This window comes from Lutra lutra, chromosome X (assembly GCF_902655055.1).
Source record: "Lutra lutra chromosome X, mLutLut1.2, whole genome shotgun sequence".
NCBI lineage: Eukaryota > Metazoa > Chordata > Mammalia > Carnivora > Mustelidae > Lutra > Lutra lutra.
In genome coordinates, this window is record NC_062296.1 from 72843923 (window position 1) to 72862175 (window position 18253).

Genomic DNA, 18253 nt, shown 5'->3' on the forward strand with positions numbered 1-18253 from the left:
TGTACAAGTACTGGGACTTAGTTTAAAGAAATGCTTCTTTCGTTTCTGTCATTGTAACAGAGGAGGCCAGAGGATCAGAGATGGCCAAAGTGTACAGCAGTGTGTGCCAGCAAGTGAAAAATAGGCCATCAAGATGAATTTACTGGGAGAATTTAAGGCCGAGTCTAACTACTCGTGAGGGACTCGAGCCGGGACACACAAAGCTTAAAATTATGATCCTCTGAGTGACTGTTACGGCTTTTTGCTGACCACAGACAACGAAAGTTTGATATTTTACTGTATTTGTCTGAAAATTGAAACATACTTCTCCCACTGGTACCATTCCTGGGGACTAGATTCCTTACTTCTAAAGACCTCTCCAGTCCTAGTGTGTTTTTTGAATGGTCAAGATTAGCTGTTGTCGTTTTGTTTGCCTTAGTTTCAGCTCTACAATGAGGACTTTTTTTTTTTTTAATGAATTCTCCATTTCTTTTGTTGAACTTTTGATTATTATATTTATTTCACAGATAGTAGTATGTTGGTCCCTGTTCAGGAAATTTGTGAAAAATACCTGTCATTGGAGATAAAGAAACTAAAACCCCTTAATATTGCCAGGTTCTGTTAGAACTCAAGGTTGACACTGATGTGTCAAGGGCATATCCCCAAAATAGAGTACATCTAGATACGTGAGTCCTATAGGCCTAGTCTGAATATTTTGTGACCACCATAATCAATGGCCATGATTTGGTAGTTTTAAGGTAATCTCATCCTAGATCTTAAAGGCTCAGTGATTTTATTTTGCCTAGGTGCTCAGCTGTGACACAGTTGAACAGAGCACAGATGATGGAAAATACACAGAAATTCTCAGATTGTGGGGTTCCCACAGTAATGACGGGGTGTAGCAGTGGGGCTAGAGCGGATGTATATATACAGAGAACAAATACTGAAGAATCTTTTTCGAAGCACTATATGTGTCTATTTTCTGCCAAGCTCGGTTACTTCACTGCTTTCATTTCAGATAATTTAAGTGCTTTTTCTTTCTTTCTTTTTATCCCACCTGAGTTCTAAATCTGAAAAGTGCAGAATGTAGAGAGAAAGGAGTAATAGTAATGAACACTTAGAATGTGCTGGCCGTGGTTCTAGGAAAGTTGCACGTGTGGAGTATAGACCCTATCCTGGCTCATTAGTCCTCCTGATGAAATGAGTGCTTAAGTCAGTGGCTTAGCGTCAGCACATGACAAGCCTTGCTTTGATTCAAGGTTTTTCTGATACCAAAACCAGGCTCTCAAACTATGTTCCAGTTTCCTCCTCAGTCATGGGTGGTAAAGGGCCCCAAAAAGGCAAGGTGTCCCCCTCCTCCCCCAGAAAAGTCTTATTCTTCTTTACATGCTTCAGCATCTCTTTTAAAATGCAGGTATTACTGGAAGAAATGGTACATTCTAAAATCCCAGTAAGGTTTAATAGACTTGTGTCAGACCTTTATGCTGAGCAAATTTCAGTAGGCAAGGTGCTGGAATTAAGAGCTCTGAATACATGAAAGGGTGACAGTGTTAATAGAGAAGAATGAGAAATAAGAGTGGGGGGCGGGGAGGGGGAGGTTCCTGCCGTTTTTTACTGTTTTGCTTAAGGCAGATCTAAGATATACATACCTTTACTTCCCACCCCGTGAACTCCTCCTTAATTAACACTGGTCCTGCCAAGGCACACTCGTGTCTTTCTCTGTCTAGTTGAAGAGTATTTCTGAATTGGTGCCTGATAAAATTTTACAGTATAGCTTTAAATAATTGTATTATAATTGAAAAAGCTCTGTGCCATTTCCCGTTTTTAAAATACATCATGCTTGCAAAATTTGTCTCCCCCCCACCTTTTTTTAGAAACTGCTAATTTGCTAGATTTATAGTAGCTGTAATAGTTCTATATGATACACTAAATTTGCTTCAATCCAGAGTGGTGGCTGTGATTTAGCTCCTTTTTATAAAGTATGAGGGTAAAGCTGGATTTCTCCGGGTTTCATCTTTCTAGATGCAGACCTTTGTAGTTGTTCCCACTTGATGAAGTAGACCCCGTGTGTGCTGATGCTTTGGTATACAGGTCAGGGTCTAACACTGGTAAGACCTTGATGACTGGCAAGTGGCCATCAGTTCTTCATCTCAGAAATACCATGATATGATTGTGTAATTACACTTGGTATGGAAAGTTCCATTTAAAGAGTAGATGACCAACATTGAAAACACCTGACCTCTGTGAGTTCACAGAAAGTACACAAAAACTGTTGGCACATTCTTTACCATAACTAGCTTGTAGGTAGTTAACAATTGCTAAAGGGGCCAGGTGCACAGGTGGATATAAGGCCAATTTGATTCTCAGATCCATTAGTCACTAAGGAAAGTTATTTACTTTTAAAATACATACATATATTCTCTATACCTAGCATGGGGTGTAACTGACAGACCCTGAGATAAAGAGTTGCAGGCCAGCCAGGTGCCCATGCTTAGGAAATCTTTTTTTTTTTTCTTTTTAGTGTAATCTTTTATTCTAGGGTAACATTCAGTATTCGTAGAGTAGTATCCATGAAGTTCTAAAAGAAAGAAAACGTGAGCCAACACTTGGCTCATTTTCATATGTGAGTAAACTGACAGGTTGAGTCCTTTCATGTTGTTCTATTTCTCATGTGCTCTTTTTAAAAACCTTTTTAATTTTTTGACTAATATCATACAGTTACAATGTTTGAGGTATGATTGCTATACAATGTTATCTTATTCTCAAGTGTACAACATAGCGATTCAACAATTCTGTCCAGCATGTGGTTGCTCCTCATGATGAGTGTCGTTCCCATTATTGACACTATTTCCCTTCCCTATACTGTACCTTTCATCTGCATGACTTTATGAGTGAAAGTTTGTACCTCTTGTTCCCCTTCACCTAATTCACCTGATCTCCCTGTTTCTCCTCCCCTCCGGCAGCCACCAGTTCTCCGTATTTATGAGTGTGTTCAGTTTGTTCCTTTTGGTTTTTAGGTTCCATCTGTAAGTGAAATGATACGCTAATTAGCCTTTCTCTGACTTACTTCACTTAGCCTAATACTCTCTAGGTTCATCCATGTTGTCACAAATGGCAGAAATTTGTTTTTTATTCTTCTTCCATTTTTTTTCAATGGACATTTAAATTGTTTTAGCTATTGTGAATAATGCTGTGATGAACATGGGAGTGCGTTCATCTTTTTAAGTTAGTCTTCAGATCAATATCTAGAAGTGGAATTTCTGAGTCATATGGTAGTGCTATCTTTAATTTTTTGAGGAAGCTCTATACTGTTTTCCACAGTGGCCACACCAATTTACATTCCCACCAACAGTCTACCAGGTTTCGTTTTTCTGCATCTCATCACCAACACTTGTTTCTTGGTTTTCTAGTACTGGCCATTCTGATAAGTGTGAAGTGCTAGCTCACTGGGGTTATGATTTGCATCTTTCCGCTGATTAGTGATGTTAAACATTTTTTTTCATGTGTCCATTGGCCATCTGTATGTGTTCTTTTGAAAAAAAATACATTCAGGTTTTTTGCCCATGTTTTAATTGTTTTATTTGTTTTTTTTTTTTTTTTTGGTGTTGAGTTGTAGAAGTTGTTTATATATTTTTTGTATTAACCCCTTATCTGATACATCATTTGCAAATGCCTTTTTTCATTTAGTAGTTTGCCTGTTTGTTTTGTTGATTTCCTTTGCTGTGTAGAAGCTTTTCACTTTGATGTAGTTCCAGTAGTTTATTTTCACTTTTGTTTCCCTTTCCTGATAAGACATAGCAATATCCAAAAAAATGTTAAGGTCAATATCCAGGAGAATCCAAGAATCTGGGATCATGATACCTCCAGCTTTGTTCTTCCTTTTCAAGATTGCTTTGGCTAGTCTGGGGTCTTAATGTGGTTCCCATACAGATTGCGTTAGGGGTTCTAGTTCTCTGAAAAATACTTTTGGTATTTTGATAGAGATTGTAATGGATCTTGTAGATTGCTTTGTGTAGTATGGACATTTTAATAATATTTTTCTAACCCGTGAACGCTGAATATCTTTCCATTTGTTTGTGTCATCTGTCCTTCATCAAAGTCTTGGAGTTTTCAGAGTGCAAGCCTTTCACCTCCTTGGTTAAATGCTATTCCTAGGTATTTAAATTTTATTCCTATGTATTCTTTTTGATGCAGTTGTAAAATGGGATTATTTTCTTACTTTGTCTTTCTGCTGTTTCATTATTAGCGTACTGAAACACAACAGGTTTCTACTTATTTTGGGTCCTAGAACTTCACTAAATTCATTTATTCTAATAGTCTGTATAGTATCATGTCATCTGCAAATAGTGACGATTTTAACTTCTTCCTTCCCAGTTTGGATGCCTTATGTTTCTTGTCAGATTGCTGTGGCTAGGACTTCCAGTACTACGTTGAATAAAAGTGGTGAGAGTGGACATCCTTGTCGCTAATCTTAGAGGAAAAGCTCTGAAGGTTTTCACATTGGGCATGATGTTAGCTGTGCGTTTGTCATATATCACTTTCATTATTTTGAGCTGTGTTCTAAGCCACTTTGTTCAGAGTTTTTATCATGAATGGATGTTAAAGTTTCTCAAATGCTTTTGGTTCCTGTATTGAAATGATTGTATGGCTTCTGTCCTTGATTTTCTTAAAGTGGCATGTCATGTTGATTCATCATTGTAATGTATTACTGAATTTGGTTGTCTAATATTTTGTGAAGGATTTTTTCATCTGTGTTCATCAGGGATACTGGCCTGTAATTTCCTTTCTTGGGAACTGTTCAGGTACAATAGGTAATAACTCTTCCTTAAATGCTCGGTATAAAACACCTGTGAAGCCATCTGGTCCTAGCCTTTTGTTTGTTGGGAGTTTTTTAAATTACTGATTCAGTTTCATTACTGCTCAACAGTGTGTTCAAAGTTTGTTTCTTCGTAACTCACTTTTGGGAAATTATGTTTCTAGCAATTTACCCAGGTTGTCCAATTTATTGGCATGTAATTCTTTGTATTTCCCCCCTTTCCTTTCTTATTTAAGTACTCTTCTCTTGACAAGTCTGGCTAAAGATTTATCAGTTTTGTCGATCCTTCCAAAGAACCAGCTTGTAGTTTCAGTTTCTATTTCATTTATGTCCTCTCTGATCTTTATTATTTCCTTCCTTCTGTGAACTGCAGGCTTTGTTGGTTTTCCCTTTTCTAGTTCCTCCAGTCATAGGTTAGTATAGGTTGGCCTAAGTTAGATTATTTGAGACTGCTTTTTTCTTGACATAGGCTTGTATCCCTGTGAACTTCCTTTGCTGCATTCCAAGTATTTTGAACCCTTGTGTTCCCATTTTCATTTGTCTGTGTATTTTTTGGTTGACCCATTCATCGTTTACTCTCCACATGTTTGTCTTTTTCCAGTATTTTTTCTTGCACTTGATTTCTAGTTCATACCCTCCTGGTCAGAAAAGAGGCTTGATGTAATTTCAGTCCTCTTAAACTTGCTGAGACTTGTTTTATGGCCTAACATGTGATCTGTCTTGGAGAATGTTCCATGTGCAGTTGAAAAAAAAAGTGTATTCTGCTGTTTTGGGATGAAATATTGTGGTTAGGAAATTTTTGTAGGTAAATTGGTGTCAGGATGACCATGTTTGTACATTTGATGCCAAAAACATTCTTGAGATACAGTTATGTAAGTGTAGAATGGAGGGATTTTTTTTTAAAGCTCTGTAGGGAATAAGAAATTAATAATGGGAGAGTTCTTCTTAGGATGACTGGCTGCTGGAAGAAATTGTGGTGACAAAAGCCATGTGCAGTGAATTTGAATTAGTGTTCTTTAGAGGGCTACCAGAGAAATGTACTTTACAAGATAATCAAGAACGCAAATAGATTCTCTGTGGAGTCGTCTGATTGCTGACATATATTCAACTATATTGAAATGACAGCGTAAATACACTATAACAATTAGAGAATTAATAGGGGTGATACATACATGTATAACTACAAGAAAAGCAAAATTATAGGTAACAATATAAATTGACAGCCAACTGTTGAAGTGAGTAACTGTGTATTTGTAGTTAACGTTTAAAAAACAACTCACCTTGGAACAGGGGTAAGTATGCCACTGGTCTTTTATGGAAATGATCTCTGCTCCATGCTTTATAAATACTGTGTCCAAAAAAATTTAGTATCATGACACACTTTAAAAACATCTATGCCAATGCCTTTGAGATATAAGGGAACAACTTTAATTCCGAATCCCTAACAAAAAGATGCCCCAAACAACTCTGTGACCGTGACCGTGACTGTGACATTTATTAGGAAAAGTTATCTCGACAATTCACCATGTCTTTCAAATAAACACCTTTACAACAGAATATGAACTCCAAGAACTTGGTATTTTCCTTGTTTTCTGGCCAGTTTTGAACCTTTGGCAGGACAACCTGTCCTGCCTTAGAACTTCAAGAGGGAAACTTAGTCCCACAAAATCAAGTTTGTTATTGAGCTTAATAGAAGATTTGTGTGTGTCACCTCTTGTTTGGCTCATTTATTTCTTTTAAAGATTTGCTTTTTCATGTAATCCCTATACCCAACATGAGGCTCAAACTCACAACCCCGAAATCAAGAGTTGCGTGCTCTACTGGCTGAGCCAGCCGGGTGCCCCACTTGTTTGACTCATTTCACTGACAGTGCCTCCATACAGTCAACAAGTCCTGGTAGGCTTCTGATTAAGATAACCTGAGCCCTGTTTCCAAGGCATCTTAGATAATGTCTGTGGTAGATAACATATAGAACAAAAGAAAACCAGGGCATGGTGAGCGGCATGTAGGGAGAAGTTAGTGGACTTTCATTATTAAAATTCTCTTTAAATGCCTGGACTGAGGCCCCCACCTTTTAAAATGAGGCTCCGCAAAAAACATATCCGGAGAGACATACACCCAGACAGACTTGGACTTGAAATGGAGAATGAACAATTTGGGCCACTGCGGGGGGACGACAGCCTCTCCGCAGCCTTGGAAGCAGCATGACACTTTCACGGGGAGAGCCTGGGGAGGAGGTGAGGCTTGCAGTTGCGGAGGAGAGCAGGACCCGAACCCTGCTGCCTGGTGGTGCAGTAGAACAGTAAGTGCATTCATACCCCTCAGTCCAAGAGCCACAAACTAGCAGTGTAAGATCACTGTAGACCAGAGGCCCTGGGTGCGAACAGCCACAAAACTACTCGACAGAGAGAGGTGAGTGGGGAAGGAGAGGAAATAAATGAGGAGATCACATTTACTAAAATAACAAAGAACCAGGGTGCCTGGGTGGCTCAGTCAGTAGAGCCGGGCTCTCTATCTCAGGGTTGCAAGTTTGAGCCCCGGTACTGGGTGTAGAGTTGATGTAAACAGATATGTAAAAAATACAATAACAACCAAGTGGATCTGTAAAAACATCTTTGGAAATGCAAACTCTGGTCATTGACATTACCGAAGTCAATAGACCAGACAAATTCTAGACTCTCTGGCATGAGAGAAGATAAGGGAATTAAAAAATATAAAAAGCAATGCAGAGAAATGGAGAATTTACCAGAAGGCTCCAGAATCTGTCCTAGGAGGAGTTTCGGAAGAACAGGGAAGAAATGGCATAGAAGCAGTATTTGAAGGCACAGTAGCTGAGAATCTTCCAGAACTGAAGAAGGATATGAGTCTTTAAGGAAATGGTCTCCTGAGAGCAATTTCCAACATCTGGGAAGGCAAGAAAGGGTCTCCGTAGAGCAATTGGTATTCTTTACAGTCCAGCTTTGGGAAGCCCTGGCAGATTCAAATGAGCCTTTTCTGGTTTTCACTGGAAAACATAAGCAGAAATATAATGTGTTATATATACTAAGCTGTGTTTTCTGAACAAAGACACTTAGAAAGAACTCCTAAAAAGAGCTGTTTGGACAACTAGACCCAGAGGATCAAGATACCAAGGAAGACCTGTCCAGAAAAGGTAGTGTCCTGTCTGTATTTTGTGAAAAGTAGGTGGGAAGACAGTAATCGTTTGCTGTACTGTCCTATAGTCCACATCTAAAAATAGTGTTTTCAGAACAAACACTGTGGACGAACAGTCTCGTAGGGAGAAGAATCTTGACTAGGATTCTCCGTTAAAAGGTGGTGTTAGTGGGACTTTTCAGTGAAGGTGTATTTCTTCTAGTGAACAACTGCAAGGGGGTAAGAAGTTAACCCCCATCAAATGAAACCTTGTAAACATTGGATGTTGCTTCAAGTTCACGGAAATATTTAGATGATTGTCAGTTACGTAGTTAGGAATTGGATTTAAGTGATGTCAGCAACTACATTGGTTCCCACCTAGAGGACTGATGTGCAGCATCTGGCTCAGGGTGAACTTGTTTCAATAAACTGTGTGATGACTCCTTTGTCAAAGCGACTTGCTGTGAGACAAAGTGTGTACATACAGCCCTCCTTGCAGATTAATGGACGATGGATAGGATTTCAGTCAAAACAGATCACAAATTATATTCCTGTACATGAGAAAAATCAAGTATTGATTTCCTGTATGACTTTCATCAGTTCCAGAAACCTTGATAGAGCTTTAGAAAGACAACAAGAATAGATGGGATTTTATGTCATCTTCTGTGTGGGCATCCGGCATTTTGGAAGCCATACTACCCCTGTGGATCTTTCAAGTATGGAACATCTGAAAATATTTCCGTAACTAGAAACTTCGTCATGAGATGATCTTTTGCAAGCCAGACAGTGGGAAGACTCTGCTTGCATCTCATGCCTTTTCTCAGAAATCCAGACCTCCCCCATTTGGGGGTAGGCAGTTCTCTCAGCTGACAAAGTATCATCTGTGGGCGGGGGGTATCTGTCCTCCTATTGTGGTCTTGACTGAAACTGGAAGTGTCCTCCGTTGGAATTACTGTCTTAGCAATTCTAAAGCAGTAAGGAAATCTGCACCCTTAAACGTCCTTATTAAAAAACATATACGGTTTCAGCATTCAACATGAAGAGCTAGAGGAGGAAAACCCAGTGAATTACAGAACATTATTAATGGATGTAGAATAAGATTGGAGTTCTGAGGCTCAGCACATTCTTGGATGTGAAGACTCCGTAAGATGAAGTCACTTCTTTCCTGTTGAACCTATATACCCCCACTGTAACTCAAGCCCCAACTTTCGACAAGAAGAGCGAAGACCCTTTTAAGGCAGGACAGAGTAGGAGGGCCTCCCAGACACCAATTTATTTCCAGTTGTAGTGAGCGATCTGCATGGGGACATAAAAATAAACCCATCAGAGAGCTCGAAGCGCGCTGGTGTACTTATGGATGCTTGATGTATTGCAGAGATGGACTTTACAGTCAAGGAGGCTGGCGTCGTAACGTATCTATTGGATGGAGAGTAAAATTAGATTGTATCTTTATACCAGGCACAAAAGATTCTGTGGGAATTAAACTTTAAAATGGAGGTGTAAGGAAGATTTTCTTATAACATAAAAAGCAGAAAACCTGAAGGAATACATTAGAAGTCACAGTTTGTGTACTACAGGATGCCGTGAACACAGAGATCGCTCGAACCCCAGCAACTCCACATCCAGCTATGTTTTGCAGAGAATCTCTTAAACGGAAGGAAGTTAATTGTATCTGTTTGTAATAGTGATGGGTGGCAGCTTAAATATCCACTGACTAGAGAATGTTGTTAACCTAGTCAAGCAGCAGAATCCTACCTTACAAGTACAATTAGGAACTATTATGTATCAGCCGGGATGAATCTCCAAAACGATGTTGAAGGCAAAAAGCAACTATTAGAACGGTACGTATCTTCTCAAACATAATGTTCTTAAGGTTTAAGAACATGCCGAATAACAGGTTTAGTCACAGGAAATGGCCACTTTGTCGGTAAGACAGACAGCCAAATATCTTGACTAAGTTCTACCTAATCTTGGTGCGTACGTTCAGGGTAATGCTAGACCTAGGATTCCGGGTAACATTATCTCCTCGGAGGGCAGTGGGGAGGAGGGACTGCTGGGGTATTGAGGAAAGTACACAGGAAAGCTGCAGCTTTATTTCTTCAAAAATGTTTAGTTTATTACAACAGTGTGGTGGGTTCACGGTTACACTACTAGGCTGTTCCACGTTGCTGTTGAGAATGTGTGATTTTTTTTTTTTTTTTTAAGCAAACCCGTGTTGACAGAGGTATAAAGATTTGTAATCACGTGACATTGTAGGGAAATGGTTGTAAAATGACTGAACCCACTACGGCTTGCTCATCTGAATGTGGCTCTCGTAAGCTAAGAGGTTGGAAAGCATCTCCCCTCGCGCGCCAGGCAGACTCTTCCAATTTTCTTTTCATTTCTTAAGCATTGCGAAGATTGTCCTCATAAAAACCATTCATTAAGTACCTCTCTTTGCTTGCTGTTGTGTGTGGTGGTGGTGGTCAGATGTATCGCTCTGCCATTTTTTTAATGAAATTGGATGATGATTTTCAACCTTCTGGGTTTTTTTTTTTCTTTCTTCACTTTTTGTGATGCCAACAGGAATCTGCAAGCAGAATATGATCGTCTCAAGCAGCAGCATGAACACAAAGGCCTGTCCCCGCTGCCGTCCCCTCCTGAAATGATGCCCACTTCTCCCCAAAGTCCCCGGGATGCTGAGCTCATTGCCGAGGCCAAGCTCCTGCGTCAACACAAAGGCCGCCTGGAAGCCAGGATGCAAATCCTGGAGGATCACAACAAACAACTGGAGTCACAGTTACACAGGCTCAGGCAGCTGCTGGAGCAAGTGAGGCCCACATCTCTCTCTAAGCTGGGATATTGACCAAGATGCTTTTCTCCTCTCGTACATGAAACTAAAGCATAGAACTCAGAGTCCCTTGTCGACTTAGGATGTGCTGAGCAGAGTGCCGGCTCTCCAGGGATGTAAATAGAGGAGGAAAGCTAGTGCATCTTTTTATATTGGTTCAAGATTGTTTCCTACAAATTTTTTTTTTTTGAGCCATTTAAAATTCAGCTTGGGAAAAAAATATTGCAAGGTTTCCCATGGTTTCCTATAAGTGAAAAGTTGGTCTTACTTCCTGGTAGACTTTCGATTTTTTTTTTCTACTTCCTAAAACGTAACGTGTTTGGCCTCCAGCGAGAAAACTTAGCAAAAGTGCATTATAGTAGGCCCTACCTGCCCGTGGTCCTGACCTTCTGTGAATGCTCAAGTTGGAAATATGTCCTCTCCATCCTGTTACTTCATACTTAACGAAAGTATGAATTCTGTCCTGCACTGTTGTGGTCTTACATGGTTCTGCCACTCTCACATGACCTTCTAAATCATTCAGTTACTTGGTCCAATGATTTTATCTCTCTTAATCCAGGGAAGCTATAATTTCCTTGTAAACATGTAAGGGGGGCACAGTTTAGGTACAAAGACAGTACCCATAGAGCATATCAACAGCAAAATTTGGGAGGTTTCTATAGAAAAGGTTCTAATTTCTAGGATAAATCCTTTTAAATTTGTACAGTTATTTGAATGTTTATCCTGAAAACTAATGGTGTTTTCTTTTGGATGCCTTAGCCCCAGGCAGAGGCCAAGGTGAATGGTACAACGGTGTCTTCTCCTTCTACCTCTCTTCAGAGGTCAGACAGCAGTCAGCCTATGCTGCTCCGGGTGGTCGGCAGTCAGACTTCAGAATCCATGGGTAAGCGTTCTCTTAGCTGCTCTTGGATTTGGTTTTCTCTTAAGGTCTGGAAGTGGCGAACTGTTTGCTCAGAGGTTCACATCATCAGCTAAATCACCTAATCTCAGCTCTCTTGCAAGCTACTGTCATATGTGCCTTTGGGGTCTAAAGGTGAGTCACATAGTCCAAGCCCCCTCAAAGGGCCGGCCATTCAGTTACTCACAAGGCAGTGTAGTAGTCAGATTTCATGCACTTTGGAGAACAGAAAAGGCTTGAGGATGAATGCATGTTTGTGAACAGTTTTGAAGGATGAAGTAGGAACCCAGCATCCTTTGAAAGATGTAAAGATGAAGACCTTGGACCAATGGCAGAAAAGAGCCAACGGTCCATGTCAGTAGAAAAATCGGCTCCGAGCAGAAGGGCCGGGGCGGAGGGAGGGAAGTAATGGCACAGAAGAAGGGTAATGCCACTGAGGAAGGTTGGAGTCACATTACAATGACAGGAATGTTGAGCAAAGGTGTTGGACTCATTTTGGTCAGAGTCGGGGAACCAACTCTGGCTGAAAATCTCATAGGTAACATCTCCAAGGAGGTGTCCTAGCAGCCGTTTCTGGCCCAAAGTAACCCATCTTTCCACCTGTAAAAGGCACACAAAGGCCAAGTTCTGGAAGTTCAGAGTGTAGGCTTGATAGAGGTCAGGAATGAATGGGAGGAGAAGACTGGGAGACTATTATTTGCAAACATAGTATCTAGGGCTACGGGCCTGCCTGGAAATGACGGGTTTGGAAGAAGATCGTGATCCTTTTGACTGGGTACATACTATGTTTGAGAAACTGGCAGGTCTAAGTTGTGTGCAGAAGGAAACAAAAGTGCAGGTCTATAACTGGTGTGAAAGGACAGGCTGGGGGAGGTGACAGTGTGCTCCCGCACAAGTGGTAGCTGAAGGGTATGAGAGGAGAAACGCAGAACAAAGGTGCTTGCGTCCAGTGTCTTGAGGAAGACCTCCCTTTGCATAATGGGGTAGCACAGGAGGGGAGAGCAGGTAGAACGCAGATGTGGGCAACAGGTCAAATGCAGAAAAGAGCTCAATGGGGGTGAAAAGAAGTGACAGCCTATTGGATCATGGCAATGCATTAGCCACTTTCTGAGAAAGCATTCTTCGGCCAAGAGAAGGGACATTGGAGAATTTGTCTTTTCAGTGAAGCGAAAGACCATGTAACGTTGAAAACAAGTGAGGCATGAGGACAGTGAAGAGACATTTGGAACATTACTAAGTCACAATAAGAACTTAAGTGAAAGAGGAGTTTGTCGAGGAAACGGTCTAGTGTTACTCTTCCACAGTATTCTCTGCCTAGGATCAGGTTCTCAGAAAGCTGGAGTGCATGAGGCATAAATGATGATAGAACGTCACCAGCCATCTGCTTACTGACTTTTCCCACCATGCTAGACTTAGACACTGGGGGGTTTTGTGAAGGCCACAAATACTTGGTCTCTCCCCCTCATTTTTCCTCCTCCTTTTTTTTTTTTAAGATTTTATTTTATTTATTTGACAGAGAGAGATCACAAGTAGGCAGAGAGGCAGGCAGAGAGAGAGAGGGAAGCAGACTCCCTGCTGAGCAGAGAGCCTGATGCGGGGCTCGAGCCCAGGACCCTGAGATCATGACCTGAGCCGAAGGCAGCGGCTTAACCCACTGAGCCACCCAGGCGCCCCCTTCCTCCCTTTTTTTAAAAAAAAAGAATTTATTTTTTTAAAGATTTTATTTATTTGAGATCACAAGTAGGCAGAGAGGAGGGGGGAAGCAGGCTCCCTGCTGAGCAGAGAGCCCAATGCGGGGCTCGATCCCACAATCCTGGGACTATGACCCGAGCCAAAGGTTGAGGTTTTAACCCGCTGAGCCACCCAGGAGCCCCAAAGACACGTGGGGGGAGGGGCAGAGAGAGACGCCCCGTTGAGTCTGGAGCTTGATCCCACAACCCGGGAGATCATGACCTAAGCCGAAACCAGGAGCTGGTCGGGCTCATCAGATGGCAGTGAGGTTCTGAGGAATGGAGAAAGATACTGAGGAAGGTGGGTGAGGGGCTGAAGGGTGAACTTCAAGAACCTCAGGCAGTGGGCAGAGTCGGGCGTTCCTCCGGAGAAGTCAAACCTTGCAGGAAAGCCAGCTTTCAGCTGTTTTGTGAAGGAGCAGAATGTGTGTGAAGCAGGGTTCGTGGCTTTATCACCGCTCAGTGCTTGAGGACAGTGTTTGCGTCAGCTTCTCTCCCCCCTGTGAGATCTGACTAGAACCACTGGACCACTGGGACTGAAAATGAGACTTTGGCATAGGAAAAAAAATCGTATGCCTCTTCAGAGTCTGTAAACTCCAAAAACGACAGTTTTTGTACCTTTGAAGTGAGCAAAGCACGTGAAACTGCATTGCTTATTTTCACAAGTGAGATTCCGGGCCCTGGGTACTCAGAAGTGGTAAAGACGTAGGCCTGTCAGCACTGTGTCCAGGAAAACACCCAAGTCCTGGCACATGGCAGGACAGAAAACAGGGAGAGAAGCTTCTATTTGGGCGAGTTTGGTTAACTGGCTAGTAGGAAAGGGATTGGCTACATTTGTTCTCTGAAAGACAACACTAAATCCAAAGGTGATCTTTTCTTCAAGTGTGTAAGTCAGCTTCCTTTAAGGGAAAAATTAAAAAACCAGCCCACCGTCTTCTTGAAGGACGCCCACAGCTATTAAGTAAGTGCAGCGTGTAGCCTTATATGTCGGAGGTCTGAGCTGTGATAAGGCTGGGATTTACAGAACCGTAGTGTGGAGAGAGAATTGCATTCTTTTAAAATGAGTTCTTTTTTAAAGATTTTATTTATTTATTTATTTGACAGAGAGAGATCACAAGTAGGCAGAGAGAGGAAGGGAAGCAGGCTCCCTGCTGAGCAGAGAGCCAGACGCGGGGCTCAATCCCAGGACCCTGGGATCATGACCTGAGCCCAAGGTAGAGGGTTTAATCCACCGAGCCACCCAGGCACCCCTTAAAATGACTTTTTAAAGGCTCAGAAGTTGGAGGGCTTCTTCAAACCGTGAGGTACTCATCACTGTACATCTCTGCGTACGGTGTGTGTGTTGCTATAGCTTTTTTTTTTTTAACTGGGACAGTGTCATGAAGCTTAGTTCTTTTGGAAAAGACAAACTCGCCAAATTTGGCTTTCATGAGCTACGTGTACAGGATCTTTACTAGCAGTTCCTTACCTCTGGTGACCCCTTCCCTTCGTCCCACTCACTTTTTCTTAAAAACATTACAATGTTCCCTGGCTGGCTGCTGCTTTAGAATAATTTCAAACTACGGCAGAATTGGAGTTAATTGGACACTCTGCCACATTTGCTTTGAGTTTGTTGATTTGTATATTTAACTGACCCATTTAATGATTACATTCCATACATAATGATGCTTCAACCCGAAATACTTCAACATGTATCTTCCGAGGTGAAAGATACTGTCTTACATAACCACAAAGGAATGATTGCCCTCAGGATATTAACACCGATACAACACTGCTAGACATAATTTAGGTTGAAATACCCCCAATTCTGCCAGTAGTATTCTTTACAGCTTTCTTTCTTTTTTTTTTCTCATTCAGGATCCAGTGAAGGGTCACATTTTGCATTTAGTTATCATTTCTTTTTAGTCTCCTATGAGCTAGAACACTTCCCCAGCCTCTCTACATTTTTCATAACACTGACATTTTAGAAGAGGTCAGAGCAACTTGCTCTGTAGGGTGTTCCTCACTCTTGTATTGAAGTTAAATATTTTTACACCCAGTTACCCTCAAGATTCTCTGGTCAGCCCATTCCCTCTCTCCAGATGCTCTTTCCTGGTCTTGGCTTCTGGGAGGTTGATAACCCTAAGTCAAGACTGCCAGGCCTCTCTCCTGAGTGTCTTTTGGATAAAAATGTGACGCAATCTGAGATTCCGGTCAGCCTCCGGAACGTCTTCCAATTCGCCAACCTACACAAAGATAGTCCTTTACCACTCTTTGTTCCTTTACCTACCTTCTTTTAATATTTTTTTAAACTTTCTCGAAGCTTGAGTTTAGGCGTAGGCATACATATGACCACATAAACGAGGTACTAAATGTATTCATCACCCTGAAAATCAGTCCTTTCTCTCCCTTCTTTAGCCAAGCCCAATGACCACCAAGCATCAAGTCAGTCTGTTCTCATAAAAAGAGTAAAACACTTGCAGCTTCTGCCAGCAACGAGCCAAAGTCCACCTTCCCCTTCAGCCCAGATTTGTACCCCCTGCGATCACAGTCCCTCGGTCTCCTCGGCAGAGCCAGTGTCCAGCCACACACAGTGTGCTGACCTATGCCGGGCCCCTCCAGCCCTGTGGCCAGTGTTTCCTTTAGCCCAGAATATACCGTCCTTTCTTTTCAGTCTGTCTTTTTGGGGCATTTCATCCTGCATTAGATCTCCGAACCTATTCTGTTTTGTAGTGCGTAGCAACTCCCTCTCCCTGGCATTTGAGGCCTCTGTCTGCCAGAAATGTTCAGTGCCGTGCCTGTGGAAGGAATGTTTTACTAAGCAAGCACAACACATCCCTGTGTACACATGCAACCATCCACACACACTTAAGTTTACCGGTGAGGTTCTGGTTAAAGATGGCAAGAGAACAGAGGCCTGAAATTGCCTCCTCCCACAGACACACCAAGTCTATAGCTACATACAGAACAAGTCCCTCGGAAAGTAGCTCAGTGACGCCTACACCTGCCAGGCAGATGGGGCGGTGGGGGGAGGGTGAACAGCACCCCACAGTGAAACAGGTAGGAGAGGCTGAGACACGGTCCTGCCATAACCCCCAGGGAAGGAGCTCAACAACTTTCAGCTTCTTCCCGAGGAGTGAGCTCCCAGAACAGCCAGATTGCAGTTCAATAGGGCATGAGTCCAAGAGAGCCACAAGGTTCTAGGGAATGAGAAGGCAGTACTTAGGGGGCTCACAAGGACTCCCTGTGGCTAACCCTCCAGAGCTCACACTGAAATGCACCCACTCTTCCTTGGAAGAGGCCTGTTTGTTTCTTGTAAAAGCGTCAGCCTGAGGTGTAGGCGTCCAATTTAATATACATACAGGGACCACCTGAAAACTCTCCAGAGACTGTGGAGGCTGGTGGGTGCCATCTTCCCATTCTCCAGCCTCCCTCCAGGTCACGTCCTATCTCTTGGAAAGGAGAAAGTACACCTATCTGATGCTGATTTTTGTGGCTGCCAGCCATTAAACACTTAGCTTGAGCATCCGGCTCTCATGGCCAGCAGGGCTTGTGTTCACAGGTTCAGTGGGATGGTAGCAAACAAACAAACAAAAAAGGTAAATGGATGTCACCCAGGAGGGAACAAACACAAACTCCCCTCTCCCCCTCTTTCCCTGAAGAAAATATAGTTGCATACTTTACAAGCTGTTGGCTGAGATCCTCCCCTTTGGGACACGGACAAGTCTTGGCATGCCCTCAACTACTGGGCACCACTAAGAACCAAGAAGGCCACAGGGATGAACGCAGATGTGTGAGAGCTGACCAAGAACTAGGGCAGGGTTGAAAGATAAGTTCATCTCCTACAAGAATTTTAACCAAGACTGGGAGAGGTGGCTGTTTTATCCAGTGCATACAAACCAACACAGTGTCAAAGAAAATGAAATGGGCTATGTTCCAAATCAAAGAACAAAATAAAACATCAAAAAAGACATTAGTGAAATGGAGAGTAGTGACTTACCTGATAAAGAGTTTAAAACAGTGGTCATAAAGATGCTTGTCGAGGTCTGGAGAAGAGTGCACATAAGGTGAGAACTTCAACAAAGAGAAACTGTAAGACAGTACCAAGAGAAATCATGATGCGGAAGAACACAGCAGTTGAACTGAGAACTACATGAGGGGGGTTCGGTAACAGACTGCTTGAGAAGTTTTGAAGACAGGACAGCAGAATGCATCCACCGGGAGAGCAAAAAGACCAAAAATGGCCTAAGAGACTTACTAGGATACTCTTAAGCCAGAGAATAGTCACATTATAGGGGTTTCAGAGGAGCAGAGAAAAAGGGGTGAGAAAACTTTCTTGACTTGAGGAAGGAAACAGACATCCAGATCCAAGAAGCCCAGAGAGTTCCAAAAAAGAAGAACTATAAGAGACCTGCACCAGGACTCGTTATAATTGTCAAAAGATACAGGCAAGGGAGAGAATCCTCAGAGCACCCCACATAAGACCAATAGCAGACTTTCCAGCACAAACTTTGCAGGTCAGAATGGAGTTGAATGATACATTCAAGTGGTGGAAGAAAAAAACCTGCCACCCAGAATACTCTTGTCTTGCAAAGTTGTCCTTCATAAGTGAAGGGAAGATAGAAAAAGTTTTCCAGACAAGCTGAAGGAGTTCAGCATCACTAGGCCCATCTCACACAAGAACTCAAGGGGACTTCAGGATTTATTTTAGAAACAGCAAGTGGCCTGGGCAGAGGCAGGGAGAGTCTGAAGCAGACTCCATGCTGAGCATCCGGGCTGGCAGGACAAGGAGCTCATTGATCCCAGGACCCTTAGATCATGACCTGAGTTGAAACCAAGAGTCAGATGCTTAACTGAGCCATGCAGGCACCCCCAAAGGGGCTACTTGA

At 42.3% G+C, this 18253-nt stretch overlaps 1 protein-coding gene across 1 annotated transcript in view; it reads left to right on the forward strand.

Moving 5' to 3' along the window:
• Positions 1-18253, forward strand: part of DMD (dystrophin) — a 2124834-nt gene that overhangs the window by 2082194 nt on the left and 24387 nt on the right. Inside the window, 2 exon segments of the mRNA XM_047715765.1 lie at positions 10493-10736; positions 11517-11640. Of these exon segments, the coding sequence (XP_047571721.1) occupies positions 10493-10736; positions 11517-11640 (368 nt within the window).